At 44.1% G+C, this 23127-nt stretch overlaps 1 protein-coding gene across 3 annotated transcripts in view; it reads right to left on the bottom strand.

Moving 5' to 3' along the window:
• Positions 1-23127, bottom strand: part of STXBP4 (syntaxin binding protein 4) — a 599190-nt gene that overhangs the window by 412018 nt on the left and 164045 nt on the right. For all 3 annotated transcript variants that reach the window (XM_078654416.1, XM_078654418.1, XM_078654417.1), the window contains exons 6-7: positions 12502-12580; positions 11062-11162 (exon numbers count right to left, since the gene is read on the bottom strand). In XM_078654416.1, the coding sequence (XP_078510542.1) occupies positions 11062-11162; positions 12502-12580 (180 nt within the window). The remainder of the gene's footprint in view (positions 1-11061; positions 11163-12501; positions 12581-23127) is intronic.

Raw genomic sequence — 23127 nt, forward strand, 5'->3', positions numbered from 1 at the left:
TTGATTTCGGCAAAAGAAGGAGATACGGCGGTACTATTTCCGGCGAAGTACTGCGAGAATGAATACCCTTTTCAATGCAGCAGTGGCAGAATCTCCTCCATTTTGCAGCATATGATTTATTAGTGGAATGGCTCTGAAATGCTGTAGGATAGACTTACACTCTTGTGAAATGTCTAGATCTCTAAACTCATAGTTGTGAGGTTCCAAGCTGATAACTCAGAAATGTTATCTGAGGATGAAGAATTTGTCTGTTGTCTATGGACAGCAAGTTGGGCAGAGGTTGAAAGCAAAGTGGGGAGTTATCGACCGCAGAAAAAGCTCCGGGTATCAAAACTGCTGCGGCCATGCCGGGGCTATGAGAATGAGATGCCATGGTTCCTTCTTCATTTTGGACCCTACCCTTGGAATGAGTGAGAACGGCGGAAAAGCATAAGTGAACATTCCTGTCCACTGCATCGGAAGAGCATTACCTCAAGACTTGGACTGAGGAATCCTGCTGGCAAACCTTTCGCACTTCTTGTTGTCTAGCGTTGTGAAGAGATACAACCTCGGAGTCCCCCACAGTTTGAAAACTCTTTTTAGCTGCTGCCAATCCAATTCCCGTTCGTGACATTGAGAGCTTGTTCTGCTTAAAGAATTTGCCTACTCGTCCACTCCTGGGATGTGTTCTATTTACATAGTTATCTTGTGCTCTATCAGCTGTCTCCAGATTTCCTGGGCTTGAACCAACAGCATGCGAGACTTGAAGCCACCTAGCTTGGCCAGGTAGAACATCATTGTAGTGTTGTTTGTTCTTACCAGAACAGAAGCACCCTGAATCCTTGGAAGGCATGCCTGCAGCCCCAGAATCACTGCCCTCAATTCCTAGAGATTAATGTGCATTTGCGCCTCCTAGACCAACCATCTTCCATGAATTTGTAAGACTTGGAGATGTGCTCCGCAACCAACCATTGAGGCATCCGTTGTAATGATGAAACTGGGTTGATTCACCTGAAATGATAGGCCTGGAGAGATATTGCATCCTTTCTCTCACCATGACAGGGCCTGTTTCATTGTATGAGAGATGAGAACGATGTCCTCGAAAGAACCTTGCACCTGAATCCACTGCAGATCCAATTGTTGATGAAGAGGTCTCATGTGTAGATGACAATTTGGTATCAATGAGATGCATGATGATAACATCCCTAGCAGACTGGTACACTCTTACAGAAGTGGACTCTTGTGGGCAGCAGGGATGACATGCACATTATCTTGGGCTTTCGCTCTGGCGTGGGAAAAGCTTTCATTATTCTGGTGTTTAAGATCGCTCTGAGAAATGTCAGTTACTGGCTTGGAACAAGACATAACTTTTCCACCTGGAGCTGCAAGCCTTGAGATTTGAAAAGCTGACGACAGGCCCATGTAGATCTTCTTGCAGAGCAGAACGAGGACCCCTTTACCAGCCAATCGTCCAGGTAGGGAAAAACCTGGTGGCCATGCCTTCTCAGGAAAGCTGCTACCGGGGCCATGCACTTTGTAAAAACTCTGGGAGGTGAACGAAGGTCAAAAGGCAGAACTGAGTACTAATAGTGGAACCTGTCATCCTAACCTCAGGAACGGACGGTGTTTGTGGTGAATAGGGATGTGAAAATATGCGTCCAATAGATCGAGTGACACTAAAAAATACCCCTTGTTCACCAACAAGAAAATCTCCTGCAGAGGCAGGATTCTGAATGGTTGTTTCTTGATGAATTTGTTCAGCTGTCAGAGATCCATGACCTGTCTCCATTTCCATTATTTCTTTCTTATGAGGAAGAAATTTTAATAGAAGCCCTTTCCTCATTGGAAAGAATAAACTGGTGGCTGGTGGACAAAAAAAGTCACTGCCTTATGGAGGTATCTTGGGATTTGCCTCGTGCCAAAGATCTGCGTCTAGCCGACAGCTGGTTGTATGGCGCATTGGAAGGGCAAAAATGTTGCTGCTGCTGACCACCGTACTGCAGGCTATCACTCTGTTAGGAGTAAGGCTGAAATCTGTACGATTGAAAGGACAGTCTTTGCTGGAACTCATCTCGTCCTCTTCCTCCAAGTGAGGACTGAAAACGCCTTTTCTGTAGTGTACCCCCAAAGAACATGCCATCTCCGTATCAGTCTTGATGCCCTGTAACGCCTCGTCTACATGTTTGCTAAACAGGTTCTCCCCATCAAAGGGCATGTCTAGAATTTTCAATTGGATCTCTGGGCGGAAAGACATAGACTTCAACCATTCCTGCCGATGGAGAACGGGGGCACCTGCCATCTGCCTGAAAGTGATTGAAAACAGATCCATAGCCAAGTCAATAACTTCAGAAGATGCTCTGGCACCTTCCTGCAGAAGATCCTTTGCTTCCTTCTTCTTATCTTCAGGCAGTTTTTCAAGAAGCGGGGAAAGTTCTGACCACAACTAGCGGTCAGAATCGCTAAGGCGTTGGAGGCCTTAATGGAAGAAGCCGCTATAGTTGCAAAGCGCCTGTCGATGCTGTCTAGCTATTTTCCTTCCCTTTCTGGAGGGACTGAACAAGGAGTGGCTTGATTCCTGGAGCACCACTGTGCTGCTTGCATTACCACTGAGTCCGGTCGAGGCTGCCCAATCAAGCACAGAGGAGCAGAATCAGGTGCTTTGTATTTCTTCTCCAATCTTGATAGTACGGCTGACAAAGAGGCCGGGTTTCTCATCAACTGCAACCCTTCCTCCCAGATGTAATCCACTATTGGTATGGATCGTACCATTTCCTGGCAGGATCTTTAAAGTCAAAGAGGAAACATTCAGTCTGGGTTACGGGCAGAGGTAAATCAAATCTTTTGGAAGCTCTTTCCAGTAACTCATGGAAACCTCCAATATCTCTTGAAGGAGAACTCGCTGGAGGGGGAGGAGGCGATGATGTGAATGGAGCTATGTAGTGGTCCCATTCCTGGCCTACCATGTCTGTATCCTGGATGAGCTCACACTCCTCAGGCTGATCATCAGCTTCACTTTTTATGTAATCGTCTCTTATTGTGATACTCCGAGGGCTGGTCTCTCCTCTTGTGATTTAGGTGGTGGATTAGCCACTGCCGGTGGTGATGAAATCTGCATGCTAGGTCCCCCGGGTGTGAGCGGAACTTGGGGCAAGAGTCCGGAAAACACTTGTAATAGTCATGGAGCATGGGCCTAAGGTCAGTGACAAGAAAAGTTGGTACCAACATGGCATCTCCCCGTACCTCTGATGTTTCTCATAAGCTTTGTAAGGATAATGCTCCTGAGAAGAGTCATATCGTTGTGCTTGATGATGAGCCGTGAAGGAGTAGTCCCCTTCCATGAACTCTGAGGTATCCTGGACGTACACCTCATCTTCGTCATCTGTGTCCTGGCATTTAAACCTAAACTGAGATGGGCTGTAAGCTGGACCACACAAGCTCTCGTCCCCTGATTCCTCTGTATCCAGAAGGTGAGAAGGGGGTAGAGGTGATACCTTGGTTAGGGATGTTAGTCCTGGAGATTTCTGGATCAATTTATGTTTTTTAATGTGCTTCTTATGCTCAGTCACCGACGCCGTCGACGAGGGAAGACGTCTAACGGTATTTGTCGTCGACACTGGAAGTCTTGCAGGGGACTTGAACACCGTTGTCAACGGGGCTTTGAGCGATATCGTCAACAGAGTCGCATTCGTCAGTCACAGACTTGGCCGTCAACGTAATTGTCGTCGTCAATACCATTGACGAAGCCATCGACGAGGTGATCGTCTTCACTGTGCTCGGAGGTTGCATTCTTCTACCTGTGCCTCGTTACAACTAACAACCCTACATACACCAATCTTCGTATACAGATCCCCTGCATATTATCAGATGGAGAGATTGTTTGGGGGCCTCATGTACCTGCTGCTGTTTTGCTTGGACCCCTGGCCCCTTGGTGACTCTGCTGCATTGCCGTGTCTCCCTCCCGCCGCCGCAGCACGTCATCCCGCGGCCGCTGAGCGGAGGGAGACCACAAGTACCAGGCTCCCCAGCGCCCCCGCACCGGAAGTAACTCTGCCTGCTTGGCGCCCGGAGGCGCTATAAAATCACTGCAGCCCTGGCGGAGCGGGTGGAGAGATTATTTGGGGGCATCACGTACCTGCTGCTGTTTTGCTTGGACCCCTGGCCCCTTGGTGACTCTGCTGCCTTGCCGTGTCTCCCTCCCGCCGCCGCAGCACGTCATCCCGCGGCCGCTGAGCGGAGGGAGACCACAAGTACCAGGCTCCCCAGCGCCCCCGCACTGGAAGTAACTCTTCCTGCTTGGCGCCCGGAGGCGCTATAAAATCACTGCAGCCCCCGCGTCGTGGGATCGCGCGCAGGTCTGTGCCGGGCTAAGCCCGGGCAAAGGGCGGGCCGTCTGTGGCCGTCCGGGGCAGGAGGAGGCAGGGCTGGGCCATATCCCTGACATTTTGTTTCCCCTAACATACGGTTGGTGAATGCCTTTACACTTATAATTCTTCACGATTTTAACTTGTAATTTATAATGGGAAAGAATGGTGCCATAGCCACTGCGACTAACTTAAACACTTTCGACACCGCACTGGAGCATGCTATGACCCTGGTGAGTAATAAAATTCAAATGGCAAAAAAAAGATTGTCCGTGGGTCCCACTAAACCACCAGGTACAAACCTTCTTGACACCTTAGATAACACCACAGCTCAATCTTCGTCGCATATGGCTATTGTACACCCACCCCAAACCGTAATAGGATATAACTCTTTGGAACTGTTAGGGCAGAACTGACTAGCCCGGTTGTCACTGCCAAAGCCGACCCAAGCCAAATTGACGATTCACTTATGGCGAATGTATCCATCACGCCTGACCCCGAATTATGTGGTACCAAAAAGAAAAGGAAGGCATCCAAACAACCCTGCCCTAACCCCAAAAGAATACAGCCACCCCGTTTGAAACCTCAACGAGGAACTCTAAACAGATGGTTAAAGGGCAACTCTACTAGCACCGATCTCACCATCAATCGCGAACACTCTATGGACCAAGTTCAAACTGGCAACGGATGCAGTGACATAACTGTTCCAATCACAGTAATAGGGGAGGACCCACAATGTAATTTTAAAGAAACACAATCCACACAAACTGGTTTTTCTGACTTTACACTGGGGGACACAGCTATCGACATCATTGTCGATACAGTCTGCAATGTTATCAAAGGACTGATAGACTCTAGTTTTGATAGGTTGTGGAAATGACTGGATCGCCTGGAAAGTTTAATTTCGAAACCCACCTTGTCTAATAAGGAAGCCAACGAACCTACCAACTCTGTTAACCCCCGGAAAAACCATATGCCAGGGAAACAATCGACTCTCCCTCCGCCCTTAACATCTAAAATTGTAGCATCTAAGCCCTCAGGGACACTACTGTCTGCATCAATACCCTCACCAATTCAAATCACAAAATCTTTGTTAGTCACCACTGATTGTAATACTCCCACATGCCCCAGCCTATCACATGACACTAATACAAATCCTGCTCATAGCAGGACGATAGATAGCGCCAACACAGCTGTGTCTACGGACAAAGCGCCTGACGAACCCAACAAAGATATTTTGAACCTGCCACCTCCATTTTGCCCATACGTTTTAGTTCTCGCAGGGGTTCCCCCCCTACAGAGAAATAAACCTGAGTCATGGGTTCAGCTTAGAAACAAATGTATGGGCTGGTTGGCTAAACATAAAAGGTTCAAAAGGCCTGACATGAGTGAAATCTTAATGGTCCACAGAGTGGGCTGGGTAGGCCACGCACCAAAAACAATCAAAGGGGACTGCATTGTTATTCATTTTTCACACCCGAGGATTGCTGGTTCAATACTTGCAGTTAAGGAAATGAGCGACTCCGGTGAAACTAACATCTGCGCCTTGCCCTTGGGGTTTTTCTACAAACGCCCACTGTTACACTACCCAGCCCCTAGTTTCCCGCATCTTACAAATCAATACCTGGCACTGTCTGATCTGGACACACTTGACTGACCATCTAAGTCACTTATTCTTAATAATTCGCTGGTGCATGGGAACACGGACATGTCTGTCCCTGTCAGTCTTGAAGCGCCCATCCCTTGTAAAGCAGAGATATCTGAATCTATATTGAAGGTCTTGAGCTGGAATGTGGCAGGCTTGGCCTCAAAGTTACAACTATCAGAGTGGGTGGATGAGATTAGGGAATATGATGTCCTTTTGTTTCAAGAGACTTGGGCCCCTAAAGAATTATATCTCGAGGGATATGAATGTTTTAGCACTATCCCCGCATTCCCCAGCCATGGCAGACCGATAGGGGGACTATCAATATGGATCAGAATTGCTTTAGGAGGAAGAATAAAATTAATCACAACAGGTCACGCAAATTTTCAAGCCCTAATCTATACACGAGGTCCCTCTACTTGTTTTATCAATTTTTATAATAATGATTTTTTAACAATTCCGAATCTCAATTTTGTCCAACTTTTTAATTTTATCATGGATCAAGATAACCTATTAGGGAAATATAATTTGGCGGGCATTTTCTTGGGGGGTGACTTTAACGCAAGGATTGGAAGAGGCTCCAATGGATCCCCCTGTGATCAAAACACCCATAACCCATGTAAACGGGGATATGTGCTGATTAACCATCTAATTAACTCAAGCCTCCTAAACGTTATGGATATAGCCCCAATTAATAATAATGAGAACCCAACGCCCACTTATAGAGGATTAGGACGAGGGTCAGTTATTGATTACGTTTTTTTATCACCCTCGTTACAAAATTACCTCTTAGGGGCAGAGGTAAAGCGATCTTCTTATGGAGACCACAATTCCATAATTGTTCTATTAAAGGTAGCACGTGGCGAAGATTTTAAGAGGGAACCAGGAGTGAGTGATTTACTCCTCTCTACTGACACACAGAGTGAAATGGAGAGGTTTAGATTACAAAGAACTTTTTGGTAGGATGATAAAAACCTACCCCACTTTATGGAAAACGTGTCTGGTCTTATCAGACCCCAATCCTTCTGTAGTCATTGCATTTACAGAATTATGCGAAGGCATAAAAAACTTGATCTCCAAACCAGTGGGCACCCGTAACACCGACCCAAAATGGTTTGATAATATCTGCTCCAGAGCCAATAGGGAGTTGAGAGCGGCTCTGACAGCAGATACTAGAGATCCGATGCTTATCCGCACACTAAGGACAAACTATAAGAGGGTCTTGAGAACTAGGCGCGATATTGTTTTAAAAGAACAGTGGGATAAGCTGGTTTGCGCTGCTAACACCAAAAGTACAACTATCTTCTGGTCTGCTACCAAATCTGTAAGAACTTTTGGGAATCCCTACACACCCCTAGATTGTAACATCTCTAATGAAGCATGGGTCACCCATTTCTCCAAAATATATGTCCCTCCATTACATCGTGATAATTCCTCGTCTATTATGCATCCGTCCAAGATTTTAATAACTATAGGCGAGGTTGAGGAGGCAATATCCCAGAGTATGGGTAATAAAGCCCCAGGCCCGGATGGCCTACCAATAGACCTCATAAAAGCAGAACAGGAATTCTGGGCCCCCTTATTATTAAATGTTTTTAATACCTTAACCACTGCTGATGGTCAACTTCTGTAATCGTACCTATTTTAAAAAAAGGATCAAGATAGGATCCTAGCTGCTATAGGCCGATCTCTTTAATTGACAATACCCTCAAAATATTGGAAAGAGTTTTATTTAACAAAATCAGGGCATGGGCTGAAGAAGAAAATATTTTAAATAAATGCTAGTTAGGTTTCCGGAGTCACCTGGGTACAGTGGAACAGTGTTTGAATTTGAACCTAATTATAGGAAAATATACTATCGCCAGACACGGTCCACTGTACCTGGCTTTTATGGACCTTTCGTCCGCTTTCGACTTTGTCAACAGGTCGAAACTCTGGCAATGCCTACTGGACTACGGCCTAGATAACAACCTGGTATATTTCCTGGCATACCTGCATAGAGACCTAAAAGCCAGAGTAAGAATAAGTATGGATGGAGCAGTGTCAGGAGACATAACGGTTGGCAGAGGCATCAGACAAGGGTGCGTCCTTGCCCCTCTTTTATTTATTTTATACATTAACGAACTTCATAACGCCCTGTCTATTTTAACCTCCGATGTCCCTATAATAAACGGCGCCAAACTCCCTTCCTTACTCTATGCAGATGATGCAGTTTTAATGGGTCGTACACCTAATGCCCTGAGGATTTTAGTGAGGGGATTTGTAGATTTTATGTACAATATTGATCTTAATACTAATTTTAAAAAATCATTTTAATGTGTTGCGGCCCCAAAAAACGGCACATTAATAAGATTGTTTTAGACCAGGGATCACTTTTATGCACTCACACTTTCCCCTATCTGGGCTTACAATTCTCTGACAACGGCTCTTGGTCCCCCCACCTGGCATATGGCAGGACTAAATTTATTAAGGCCATAAACTCAGTACTTTCTCTTCCTAAGCCAAGGAGATCTGAGGTGGTCCAGCCCCTATTAAAAATTTATAAGACACAATGTGCCCCTGTTATGACATATGGGGCCGAAATCTGGGGATATTCAAACCTAAAAAATACCCAGGCAGAGGAAAATAGATTCTGCAGAAGGCTCCTAGGGTTACCAATTTCATCCTCCACCTTTATTTGCCATAACAAACTAAAATTGTTTTATTTGGAGGATTACATCAAGGCACATCCTGCGTTGTTCTGGATTAAGGTCTGGAAAAACCCCGAAGCCTCTCTGACAAGAGAAATTTTGGCAGACTGCCTAAAATGTGATCAGGGTAACAAAATCCTGTGGCTTGCCGAAGTTCAGGCAAGCCTGGCAGCAGTCAACCTGGGGCACATATTTAATAACCCAGATGGGCTAGAGGGGACTAACGTGAAGTTAATACGGAACATCCTTTATAAGCACTATGGGGAAACTAGATACAATGCAGAATCAATGAAATCTTCTGTAAAGCGTTATATCCAAATAGAAGGTGATATTGTTTTTACCTCACTTACACCAGCTGGCTACCTCCTTAAAGAAATTACATACTGGGAGCGTAGCCTTTTGTTTCGCTTGAGAGCAGGATCTATAACGCACCTATTGTGTTTTCCCTTGGGATATCACTGTAACATCGAGAGTTTGGTTTGCCCATGTCAGAATGCTGGAAAGCAAACGCTAATGCATTTTTTGTTCTTCTGTTCCTATTACCAAAAATACAGCAAGCCCCTCCTGATATCATTTTTTAGAGCTAAAGGCATAAACGATTTTAATGTGGCATGTAAGTCTGTTTTACAGCTTAAAGATGATGGATTAACATTTCGTGTATGCACCTTTTTAAAAATGGCCGTACGATCGTGCACTTCTATGAATTAATTTTATATGAATGGTGTCATTCCAACAGACTGGGAGGATGTTTCTTTGCACATTCGCATATTTGCACACTATAAATCGATGTTGCTATTGTAAATATATGAATAATCCCTTTTCTTGCCAGTACTGTAGTAATATAGAGACAAAGATATCAATTAATTTCTTGATCTCTGGCTGCTAATACACGATGCACTTTATTAAGATAATCCTATAACTTGGATGTATGCCGTATGCACTTTAGAAAATTGGTGTTCAATATAATGCTGTTAGATAAGCTCTATGTATATATGTCTATGCCATTTTAACAAGACTGGAAGGAGGTCTCTTTGCACTTTTTGCACACTGGCACTTATGGAATTCTGCACTTTTGCACATCGGCACTTTAAAACCTATGCTGCTATTTGTAAAGATGAGAATTATCCTTTATATGTCAGTATTGTAGTAAATATGGAGATATAGTTAATAAATAACCTTCTGATCCCTGGGTACTATCATATTGTGCCTTTTACTTAGATTGTTTAATAATTAGGATGTACGTTTTATGTTCATTTGAAAGTACGTGTTTAGCATATGTTGTTAAATATATGCCCTATGTATATATTGTTGTTGTTTAATGGTGATCCTTGCATTTGACCATGTATGTAACTATGTGCACACTTTTATGGATAATGTAATATCCGAATAAAGGTTATTTTGACTTGACTAATATCAGCAGTACATCCTGTGCATAGCATGGTACCGGACCATTCAGTTGTTTCAGTATTTTCCCCTTCAACAGCACATCCAGATTGAGCTACACGAGTACATCAAATGTTCCACCTCATTCCACAAAATTCAACAGCACACTAAATAATTAAACTCCACTATATACCACTACACAACACAAAAAACTATTCCACATAATTCCACTCCATGACACACAATTCCACTCCACATATTCCAGGGCACTCAAAGCCACATAATTACAGTAGACATAATTCCACTGCACACCATAGTACATATTTCCACTACACAAATCCACTCCACACCACACAATTCCAAAAGTAACAATTCCAATTCAACGTACATAATTCAACTCCACACCATACACATCCACATCCACTTCACTCCATAACACATGGATAAAAGACATTGTCATTTACAATACGAATTGCTCTAACTCTCATATAAAATGTACCGGTCATTTCTTTGGTACTCCATGCTACACGCGGGCAGTTTTGTTTCCAAAAGGGCTGAGTTCAGAAGGAGGGCATTGCTGCGAAGTGCTCGGAAGGTTCTACTCCCAAACCATATGTGAATGGATTCCTTCAGCATCACTTGACAGCTGTGTGCTGTCCTATGGATCCTTGTATGGCTTGAGTGTCAGCTTAGTTTATTTAGAAAAGAGATGTCCCTGCACCATCGGGACAGATGGAAAGAAAAAGTGAGTGGCCAAACCACCCCTTCGAAGGTCTATGGTCACATCTTTCTATTGAAAGTGAGAAAATCTGCTAACAAAGGTTTTAATCAAAATGATCAAATTATCAAGGTTGCTCTCTAAGCTGCCAAAAGCCAAATGATAATCTTACACTGGTCACATAAAAAACACTGCTCAAAAACTGCGCTCGCTGCAGTCCAATATGATGATATTGATTTCTCAAACTGGAAAAAAAAACAATAAAATCATGGAAAATAACATTACCATCTCAAGTTTTTCAACTTTGACTCGAACATTGGGATTAAGGGAAATCTTCCTTCCATCCAATTGTAATTTCTCTTCTCCAGTTCGGTTGGGGGAGACAACTAAAAAATAACAGGAGGTACAATAATTAGAACACCTAAAGGAAACCTATTGTATTTTTCATGATGTACATTAAACCGCTAATGTTTTGAAACTTAATGCTACATATGATTTACAGGATTCAATTTCTACATTTGTTAAATAAGAATAACAACGGAAAACACATATAAACCTAATGCAAGAACAAATAACCTTATTAAAACTTAATGTAAATGGTGTTAAAGAAAAAGAGGTCATACAATTTAATGCATGATCCTGGGCCTGTTAAATCTTGGGTTACCAATGTCAGTTTATGAATGGTTCCTCCTTCACACCAACTTCATGCTATGCACTGTACTCTGGGGCATGTTGCAGTGCCACCAAGGCTCAGGAACTGAGGGTCCACTTACGCCCTAATTATGGATTGATTTCACTGCATAACAAGTGGGGTGGGGAGCACCAGGGGAGTTGAAATACTCGTTTCCCCAATGTCTAGTTCATTTCTTTACTAAAAAATTAAGAGCTTCCAGCAATAGTGTTATTGTCAAATCACTAGTCTCATGGTTGTGCAAAATGAAGTACACAACGCATGGCTTCGAGTTCGAACATAAGTAACTGCAGTCAAATGGACTTGGCTGCCGAACGAAAAAGAAATACTAGCCCTATTAAGCTCACAAATGGCTAATAAAGCACAGATAAAATTAAATTAGCAGAAATCAAGAAATACCGCAATATCCACCGGTCCTCCTCTGACGATAAAAAGAAAATGAAGAGGGCAACAGGGGACACGGAGTTTCTTTATTGTTTTAAATAAAGTCCATGACATCAAGGTACATTTATTAATTGTTTTCTCCTTGTCCCATAAAAAAAAATGCTTAACTGAGAATGGATATTTTTACTTAATTTGATTTATACAGGAACTTGGGCATGCCGCTGAAGGGCATATTGTGCTTTTATTAAGCAATTCTAGAAGTTCAATTGAATGTTCATACTTGGTAAGCAAAGTATGTTCCTCGAGTTAAGATACATAAATACATTGAATGTTGAACTGCGCATCTTATTATCAAGATGCAGAGGTACAGTTTCTATGGTAACCTAACTTTCTTGAATTTGACATGGATCTTCATTATCTGGCTTTAGTGTCACTAAAGGAGATGCAGCTATGATGAAACATCTTATCTAGGTGCAATGATTTATTGAAGGAAATGTTCTTCTATAGTCACATTGAAAAACGGATATTGAACCTTTAATTCATCCAACCTTTTATGCAATGTGTAAAGGGTATTGATTGGAATCCAATTGTACACTATGCACTATGTAAGTATAATTGCACAATGTCACAAGAAGTCTAATGATCATTACCACATGGAGAGACCGCTAAAGTGCTGCTGTCTGTAGGAATAATTGGAGACCAGTCTGTTTTCACGAATGATGTCTTGGTCTATAGGAAGAAATTACAAGAATAAAAAAGTAGGAGGAGCTGTTTTATAATGAGAGTTTTTATATTTCTGTATAAATGAAGTTCTCAAACATGGTTTTTAAACAAATGCATGCAACCATAACAGGTAGACCCAACTTCCCTTTCTTTTGTGAAATCTGGCATCCTACTCACAGCATTCAAGAGGTGTTAATGTAAACATAAAACAATTAAAGTGCTGTACTCGCCCAGTCCCATCAAACAACTCCCTTAGGACTCGGGCACTGCAGGGATTAGGGGTTCCTGCTTTCTTGCCCTTCCACAAGATATGCCAGCACAAACCATCAGCTAGTGAGAATTCAATGCAACGCCACTGTTTATCAATTTCAGACTTATTCCACGCTACTATGTCCTTCGGTGTTCAACCCAAAAGTGCCTCAGCAAATACTGAATTGATATTCTTCTATCTGTCGCAGGTGCATTAATAGTTCCGGAGAGACCCTACGTGTCCTCACCTGCCATACAAAATGCATCATTCTATCTGAATAGTGTTGTGCATTGTAGTTGCAATCAAAACAGGAAGTGACTGATATACATACAGCTAACTGGGCAGAAGGCTAATTTCAAAGGTGGGATCCTGCAAATCCATGAGAGAAAATGATGCATTTGTCAATAAAGAGACCAAAGTAAGTCACATGCCAAACACAAACATGGAAAGCTTGAATTCACCCCCACCCTTCAGTTCTTCCCACAGGCAGGGTAAATAACAGCAATGAAGGCGGTCAACCATGTCTAGCTCTGTGGCCTCATTGTATTGGGTGTGGCAAACGACCACTGACCCTTACTTTGGAGGCTGGCCAGGAATATAACACTATCATTCTATCTTCATATGCCCAACTGAATCATATGTGCCTCATAACCCTGCTTAAGCATTCCGGATTTAGCCAATCAAACACTTTCTCTGCATCCAAGTATACCGCAATCACATCTTTTCACAAGTTCATTATGCAAATAACAAGTTGTAGTACTGTTTTAATTCATCTATGTCCATGATGGAAGCAACTTGTCTTAAGGAATAATTTGGGGCATAATGTTATACATCCTCACCGCTAAAACAGAGGCAAAAGTCTTCGCATCGACATAAAATCAGTTTACAGGCCTAACAGAGCTAGGCAAAGAACAGCCATTATTGTTTATGGTACAACCATCATTACCGCATTCACCGTGGAAGGAGTGAATCATTTCATCAACCCAACATGATTAAACAGTTTCATGAGAAAGAACAGAACTTTTGGGGAAAGAGATTTACATTACAAAGTTAGGGCTGTGAAACCATCCAATTCTGGAACTCTGGCCACCTAAATGAATCCAAGTAAGGTACCCCTCCCAATAGGTACCTCCAGTTGGTTTGTCTTACCATCTGTCACTATAGGGAAGCTAACACAGGATGGGCAAGCTCTATATCATTCATGGGAAAAAGCATAAGCATCATAAAGCTTCTCCCAATAATTCTCGAATAGTTCTAATATGTCCACATCCTTCGTCAACAGCTGCCTTTCCTACCGCCTTATAGCCTCTACCCTTTCACCCACCAGTCTGACTTTGAATTATGTTGTCAATAATATATTCACTTTGTTCCCTCTCTCTCTCTCATAATCCATCAGTTGCAAATGAGGCAGATGATGTTCAGCTCCGACACTGTAGATAATATATTTATCTGCCCCGTACTGCAACAATCTTTCTCCAGATGAGGTGCAAGATAATCTGTTTGTGTTTAGACTCTAGGACACTGTCAGTTCAGAGGACACAGCATGCCTGACCGAGTTCCTCCTCTTCATCAACTTAAGACACTGCCACCATCAGTTGTCCCCTGACCATGATTTCCACACTAAATAAGGTTTCACCCCTCTCAGAAATGTGTGCTATGTCACCCGCTAAGGATATAAATGCATTCAAATATACTATTGTATCTTTTAATATCTTATATCTGTTTTCCACGTATCCAATGGAGGGGTGGTATCTCCCAGCACCCGGTCAAGGTCCACCAAGATTTTGGCGTCATAATAAAGCAAATATCTGTTCTTTCTTCATGAAAATACAGTCCTCAGGGCAAAGGTTGTATTTAAAGTAGAAAGCATGGATATACACCTTGCAGCAATGAACTCTCCAGGCGTCTAATAGGTGCACATGCACTAATTTTCACCTAAGACTACGTGCAATGGTATCATCCTGTCCGCTGTGGGATGTTTCTAAGTCCCACACCAGCTGCAAAGTTGAAGTCTCCTCTACCACAAAGTTGGAAAGAGATATCAGGAAATCCATAAAAAAATATCTTACATATAGATAATGGTATATACGGTTGGTATGGTCAAAAGAAGCCCTGATAATCACATATCACCCTGCCTTAACATTTAGCAATGTCCACAAAATGTGCATGGCATATCAGCAAACAAGTGGACACCTCCATAAATAAATCAAACAGCATTTGGGTACCGCTGCAAAAAATTAGAACGCAGATGGAGATTAACATATGATTCAGAGGCGAAACTTATCTATAAAACGGCCTTAAAACAATTTACCAAGCTCAAAAAATCTGCTATGAGAGAGTTTTTTGCCTCGCAAATTAAAGACGCAGACAACTCGGCAAAAACTTTGTTTAAAATTGTTAAAGACTTTGTCAAACCTCCTGCAATGACACCTAACACTGTTGCCAACCAGTCTCTTTGCAATGGACTATCAGACTTCTTTCTGGAAAAAATTGAGAAAATCGCAGCCTCCTTTCCTCCAGTTGTGGCGTCTGATCATTCCCTTTCCCCCATTTTAATCAGCCACGACACTGTCCCTGCCCTAGTGGCATTCAAGGATCTCACTCCTGATCTTGCACTTAAACTTCTTATACAGTGCAAATCGGGCTCTCCTTTGGACCCTGTCCCCCCTAAGATCATGAGTGACTTGGCTACCCTATTGTTAGAGCCACTTACTTCTATATGGAATGCCTCCTTACAATTAGGCCAATTCCCTTCAGCTTGGAAAGAAGCCTTGCTTGTGCCTATCCTGAAGAAAACAGATGCGGACCCCACACAATTCTGTAATTATCGGCCTATCTCTATCCTTCCGAAACCAGCGAAGGTTTTGGAAAAGGCCGTCCAACTACAACTTGCAGAATATCTCCAGATTAATTCCCTACTCCATGACTCCCAGTCCGGTTTCCGTGCGGGTTTTAGCACTGAAACCGCATTACTGGAAGTATCGGAGACTGTTCGAGAATGTGTGGATAAGGGCGAGGAGCCATGTTGGTTCTCCTCGACCTGTCCGCCGCTTTCGATACGGTGTCCCATAAAATACTCTTAGATCGACTGGAGCAGATTGGACTGGGCGGCTCTGCCCTGTTGTGGATCACTTCCTTTCTCCAGGGTCGATCTCAGAGGGTTCTTCTCAGACCTTTTAAATCGGAGTGCAAACCTCTTGCCTGTGGAGTCCCGCAGGGCTCGGCCCTGAGTCCTTTGTTCTTCAATGTTTACCTTGCCCCTTTGGCCAAGGTGGTGGAGGCATGTGGAGTCAGGGTGATCTCCTACGCTGATGATACACAGCTGATATTCTCCTTTAGAGATCACTCTGACTCCAGCCTCTCTAGCTTTCGCCACTGTTTGGGCGAAATCTGCTCTTGGATGGCCTCGAACCATCTTCGTCTTAATACTGACAAGACGGAGGTCTTGTTTTTCAATCAAAAAATGACAATACCCCCCTCACTTTGGTGGCCTACGGTACTCAACCCCCCCCCAATTCCGGTGCATACCGCTCGTAACTTGGGATTCCAGTTCGACGATACGCTCTCTTGTAGCACTCAAATTAATAAGGTCACTGCTGCCTGCTTTGGAAAATTAAAAATGATGAGAAAAATCTTTCCATTTCTGCCAATGGACGCACGCAGAACAGTTACCCAGGCCCTAATAACCTCCCATTTGGATTATGCCAACAGTCTTTATGCGGGGGCCCCTTTGTACCAAATTGAGCGCCTCCAAGTAGTTCAAAATGCGGCAGCAAGACTGATTGGCAATATCCCATTCCGACATCCGATTTCAATGTTTCGCAAAAAGCTTCATTGGCTTCCTATAGCCTGCCGCATTAAGTTTAAAATACTCACTCTTGCTTTCCGTGCTCTGAACGGAAGCGGACCAGAATATTTGAGAAAGAGATTGACACTATCTCTCTCAGTGAGAGACCTTCGCTCTAACAGCCTACGTCTTATGGTTATGCCACGCTTCCGCCGCACTAGAATGGGTGGCAGAGCCTTCGCTGTCCTTGCTGCTAAACATTGGAACAGCCTTCCTTTAGACCTCAGATTTGCCCCATCCGAAGCACTGTTTCGTAGCCGCTTGAAAACATGGCTATTTTCATCGATGTAGATAGGTCCTCCTTTTTCTCTGCTGACATTTTTTAGCGCCGGGACGCCCCCGACGGGGGTAGCTGTGCGCTCTATAAGATTCATAAATAAATAAATAAATAAATAAATAGGGGTATCCGAGCACCGTGTCTCCATTAAAGAGCCAGGTCTTGGGTAATGTGGTCAAATCAATTCAGGCACATTTAAGCACCTTCGATCACAAACTCTTTAAGAACTCCCCCCAACGCCTCCAACAAAAAATGCAGCAATGGTGTCTCACTCCTCTCCTCATTCCTACTTGCGTGCATGCCAAGCACCTCTTCAGCTACTCCTTATGTTTTTCACCATCTTTGACGGTCATCAGTGGATGAGCAATGCTGGATACACACACACATCAACTTCCAGTATGTAATGACAGTGCTGAAATATAGCAACATGTTGCATGGCACATATCCATTTTAACAGATGGCCGAGTTGGAAAGTTCAGGATTAACATACCTCCTCAGTGCATAGTCTTGCTCCATTAAGTCTCGGGGATCACCTTCTTAAAAAAAGTCACTTCGGAGAGGTCCTGAAACAGCTGTAAATGACCTTCTCCTTCTTCCTGTATGAATGCAGCATGTGTGTGTGAACATACCCCTCTCTGAGCACATTGTCCATGATAATATCTCCTAGTTTAAGGATAATACAGATTCATAAGTATTTATTGTATCCTCAAATATTTCCTTACTCAGACTCTTCATTCAGATCTCGAATACAGATATTGTTCCCTTCTGGAGCAGACTTCTAAATCTTACGGTTAATTCTGGATGCATCAGAAGACTAAAGAAGCTAGATGTGTGATTTATTTCTCAACTGTGTTATGGTGTTCTGCCACCAAGTTAACATTCTTAACTTCAGACTTCAACTTATCTGTCAGGTTGTCACTCAGTGACATGACACCATCCTCCATGCCAACACTGAAGTGGTGGAAGCACCTTTGCAGGTCCAACTTCATAAATGGGGCACACTGAAACCAGCATAACAGGGGGAACAACACTATCAAATGTCTCCTATCGGCAGCCAACAAGCCTGTCAACTTCTTGATGACTGGTTCTATAGGGTTCAGAAAATTATTCAGGAGATTTCACTGAACTATGCTGTCATTAGACCAGAAACAGTTCTCATGCACTTTGCCTTACTCACTTCGAAAAAACCCAGCAGAAAACATCAACTCCAAAAACTCAACAAGGTCTGATAGGCGGTTATGACCCGGACATCATTCCAATTCCTCAGCATGACCTTGGAGACAAGTTGGGGGGGCGGAGGGCAGTTATGCGCTCCAGGGCTGCAATGTTCATGCGCTAATTGCCATGCCTATTCAACCACTTCAGAAAGTGGCCATCTGACAGAAAAACAAGCTTAAAAGCATCCATTTTACAATGGCCCAGCTATTCAGCAACAATTGTCATTATGCTCAAGTAGATCACTCAGAACACGTCTGCAGGCAGCCCCTGGGTCATAAACAACACTTGCATCTCTCCAGCTGCCCCACATTGTGAGAGAAAACCACTACCATGTTAGACCCTCCTCTCCTGATCGGGCTGAAGCCATAGTATGCTGGCTCTCACAGCAGGCAACTCAGGTACTAGAGTCCTGATGTGCTCACTCTACAGGGTTTTTCTCTCCCCCCCCCCTCTCTCTCACTCTCTCCCCCTCTCCCTCTTTCTCTCTCTCTCTCCCTCCCTCTCTCCCTAGCGAGCATGCTGGCCTTTGCAGTTCCAAGCTACTCATCATGGTAGCCATGACCTGAATAGTGTCAGAGGCCACACTCACTACAAAAAGTTCTGCATCATAGTTTCATTCAGGAAGACATGCTTTAAGCATCACAGAGTGCCTCTCTTAAGATCTCTGACGAGACTTTGTCATATACATTCCAATGATTATGTGGGTGCCCTACTGAGGGGCAGATCACTCTCTACCAACAGTTACAGCTATAATTGACCAGGGGGAAGCCCTACTTCAAGGCACACTGCACTACTGGACTTGCACATCTACTCCATTCCTAGCTTAACCACACCAACGAAGTGGTCTGGCCAATGAATGGTCTGAGCGTGACTGATAAATAGTTTATACTTTACACTGTTCCTGCCAAAAAAACTTCATTGACAAGGAGCCACACTACCAGTGCTGCCTAATCATTGTTTGGTATGTCCATTGAGAAAGCAGTTCCTTCCTGTCTGCAATGGTGTCTGTTTGTCCGCCTGTGATGCAGACACTAGCATTACTGCAACTCAGGTGTGATCTAGAGCCTATAGGCGCATGGGTCACTGCTAATGCAGATCCTAAGGGAACTCACCATCTGAAGAACAAAGTGCACACCCTACACTTGACAAGTTAAAATAATTTCTTTGTGCTTCTGTGTGAGGTCCAGTGACTGTGACTCTGTTCATCGGTGTTGGTGGAGACACAGTCAACTAGAATGAAGAGTCCAGCAGGTACTGGGGGTTCAGAGTGGGGACAGTGGGTGGTCAAGGAAGTTGGTTTGGTAAGAGTCGGAAGCGAAGTAAGGGCAGTCAGATGACTTAAGCTCTTCAGTCGAAAGAGGAGAGCTGCGAGCAGGCGTGCAGCACCAGCAGCTGCAGGAGTTTTCTGATGTCCGGGTTGGGTGAGCCATAACTGTGAGCCGAAACTGTGTTGCGTCTGCTATGATAGTCTGCCGCGACTGTGGAGGACTTGATGGCAGCTTGAGCGGGTAGAGCACAGGCAGGCTCCCCGCTTCCTCGCTGCTGCTTCACCAGCCTCACCTGTTACTCGTCCGCGATCTTTCGCTGACGCTGGTCAACGGCCGCCACTAGCAGCAGCAGCAGTCACGAGGATTACGGAGGATTAAGGACTACGGCGGTCTATCACGATGAGGTAATGCGACAAAGCTGGGCAACTGCTGGGAGGTCCATTTTGCTGGAGCTGCCTGCCGGACCCCTCAGTGGAACTAGTAGAACTGGGTTGGAGATTTGCAGTCAGTCCCACAGTGAGGAGGAAGACTCGCGGCTCTGGGCTTTGGCTGAACCGCGGTTCCCGGTTATCTGGCTTTCAGCCCCAGTCCGCTGCGCCTTCTGCCCTTCAATCAGTGGGGGGTCTCAGTACAACCTTTGGGAGCCTCGAGCAGCCATGGGCAGCCGGGTGCCAATTGCAAGATACTGTATCTATTGCTGCCATTTAACTGCCGCTCCAGCAACAGCATCGACGGGGGAGCACAGGAGCACAGGTGAGCCTTGAAAAGGCAGATGGCACACGGCAAGTGGCACACCGCAATTGGCACAAGTAGTGACTGAGGTAGCAGTGACTCTGTGTACCTTGTGTGCCCCATGAGCCCTGCTTACCTTCTTTTCATCTGCTCCCTGCTCCCGCTACTTGGCTGGAAACAACCCCACCATTTGGTGCACACGGACTACAAAGCCTATCCACATCCAGCTAGGCTTATCTAGTAATTACCCGATCTCCCTAGCTCATTATCCAATTTCGTCCCAGGATCAACCAATATATCATGCTGCACATTATATTGCCCCAAAATGTCAAAAAGGATTCCAGTCACCAGGTCAATGTCAGCAGCTGACGCCAATGGAGGCGCAGCCCCAGCAGGGCCATTGACTAACGATCCAAGCATAACACGCACAAATGTTCAAAATCCAGGCCAGCTTTCGGGGGCCCCTAAGACAGAATAACCAAAAAATTGCCAACACTGGCTTGATAACTAAATACTTGTTTTCAAAGCCCTCAAATGGAGTTTCAGCTGACTTGTTTTCAAAGCCCTCAAATGGAGTTTCAGCCAATGGCAGGGCAGATCACCTAAGAAACAACTTAAGTGTTAAGGAAGACTTTTTCCCCTCCACAACAAACTCCCAGGGCCTCTGCCCTACGAAGACAAAATGTCGCTCTTTTTCTTGCCCAAACACGGACACTGTTAACAGTCTTACCCAACTGCCCTTGGGGCCAGATTCTGTCCCTAATGCCAACACAAGCTCAGCTTCAATGGACTTTCACTCATCATCTCTCAGCTCTAAATCAGCCCCACGTTTGCCAAGAAGACCTATAATAACTGAGGCACAAATACACCAATCTCATTCACCCATCCGGCAGCATCCTCCTTTGATTGCTGCCACAGGCTCTCCCGTTGCATTAAAAAACACAAGACTTGAAAGGAAAAATGGACCATATCACAAACTTGATCTTTACTTCACAAACAACCTGCTCATGTTCATGTGCACCCATTGTTGACCAGTGGGCAAATGTTCCTGCGGTTATTGCACAAATGAACGTTGAAGAAAGTTAACCATTAGTAATAAGCATTGTGACACTTGGTTATTGTTTTTTTTATACTATACACTTCCCTTTTGGACTAAACGGCTAATTGTGCTATATAGACAACAACCTGAAATGCTGCTTTGGGAATTGACATTTATTTCGTATTGCCAGATTTTATAAATGTGTATACCATTTTTTAATCTTTACATTTTATTAAGTATCAATATGATGTTTGTATGTTACGGTTTTAGTTAACTGTATAATAAAAAATGGGTGGTCAAGGTGCCATTTCAATTTGAGTATCCCTTAAACTGCCAGTGGGGTAGAGTAGGCTGTATCTCAAATCCCACCAGTCACCGAGGAGCATCCAGTGGCAGGGACAAACATAACTTAGTAACTGGGATGCGATTTGGCCTCAGTCTAGTCAAACCCTGCTTTCTGCAGAACCATTTGGGGAATAGTCATAAGTCCAACAGTTTCAGGATCAGAGTCATCACCTCCAGTAAGTCGCATAGGAACAGAGCCCATAGGTTGAAGTCAGGATTTGTCCAACCCCTACACTTCAGCTTTTGAGGTAGGTACAGGCAGTGGGAGGTTAAAATAAAACATGACCACCCTTCCCAATGTCTAAGAGGTCTATCTGGGACCTAAATATCATCTTGTTTGTTTCGTCTATGACAAGACAGCTGCTTGAGGCCATCTTGTGTCTCTTGGATAGTCTAGTTATGTCTATAGGTACTTTTTGTAATTTAGGCTTAGCTCTTTGCTGTAGTTCTATTCCTCCTCCGTGTAGCTGCAGACCAGCCTTTAACGCATGAATATAGGTTTGCATATCTTCACAGATTAATAGGCAGAACAGTTCACCAGTCCTTCCAAGCATGGAGGGAGAGTAGCAATTAGCAGAGGATCCTGCACTTGTGTGCTGTACTTCTAAGATGATTGGAGGAAATGTTTAACAAGATTTAGTCCATACATGTCCTGGCCATGGTGTAGGAAAAGGACTCGAGTGATGCAATACGGCGCAGACTGTACTGAAGGAGCTAGCAGTCATTCTAGCTATAGGGGTAAAAGTATGATGGCCTTTCTCAAAACTAATTATTATGCAGCTAGCACTAACGGTCCATGTATAGCTTGGATAGAGACAATAGTGCTTATCACGAAGATGGGTTCACAGTGGGTGCACCCTCGACATCAAAGCCCAGCTGTTGTGTCATATGGTCACGACATAGAAGATCTTCAGTGGGCTCACATGATTATCAAGCTTACTAAGGGGAAAGAAATACACAGGGCAGTCCTGAAACATACAAGAGCAAGGCATCACAACTTCTAAAAGTCATGCAAAGCCTTCCCTCTAGCCTATTCTACAGACAAACTTATGTTCAGCAACTATTTCTTCGCTTACCTGGTTAGTCTCCATAATACACCATTTTTATAAGCATGCTTGTGTTGGTTAAGTAACATTTTTTATTTTTGACTAGAAGACAGACAGTAAGAAAATGATGACAAAGAATATTTAATTTCTACAAGCTGTGCTCGCTGGAACCTAGCAAACTCTTGTTAATGCCTCAACCCTCACAGCATTTGAAGCTGTTAAGATGAATTAAGTATATGGTACTATGTGTGGGGGGATGGCCAAGATGGCAAATGGAGCAGACATGCTTGCCTGAGCTCCAGCTTGAGCCCGGCTGTAATCCTTCCCCATCCTGTGTGACCATATCTTGAGACATTCACCGCAGTGCAGATGACCCTCCCACACGCTCCCAAGATGCCCAGTAAAGTGGGACATGCACTTGGGTGAGACCTAGTCGATGGGTGTGAACGGAGGTGCTAATCGGGCTAGGGCCTTGGCTATAAATAGCAGATCGCCTAGATTGAGGAGTCCAACCTGAGTGGAGCGACAAGG

The sequence above is a fragment of the Lissotriton helveticus genome, chromosome 7 (genome assembly GCF_964261635.1).
Source record: "Lissotriton helveticus chromosome 7, aLisHel1.1, whole genome shotgun sequence".
Taxonomy (NCBI): domain Eukaryota; kingdom Metazoa; phylum Chordata; class Amphibia; order Caudata; family Salamandridae; genus Lissotriton; species Lissotriton helveticus.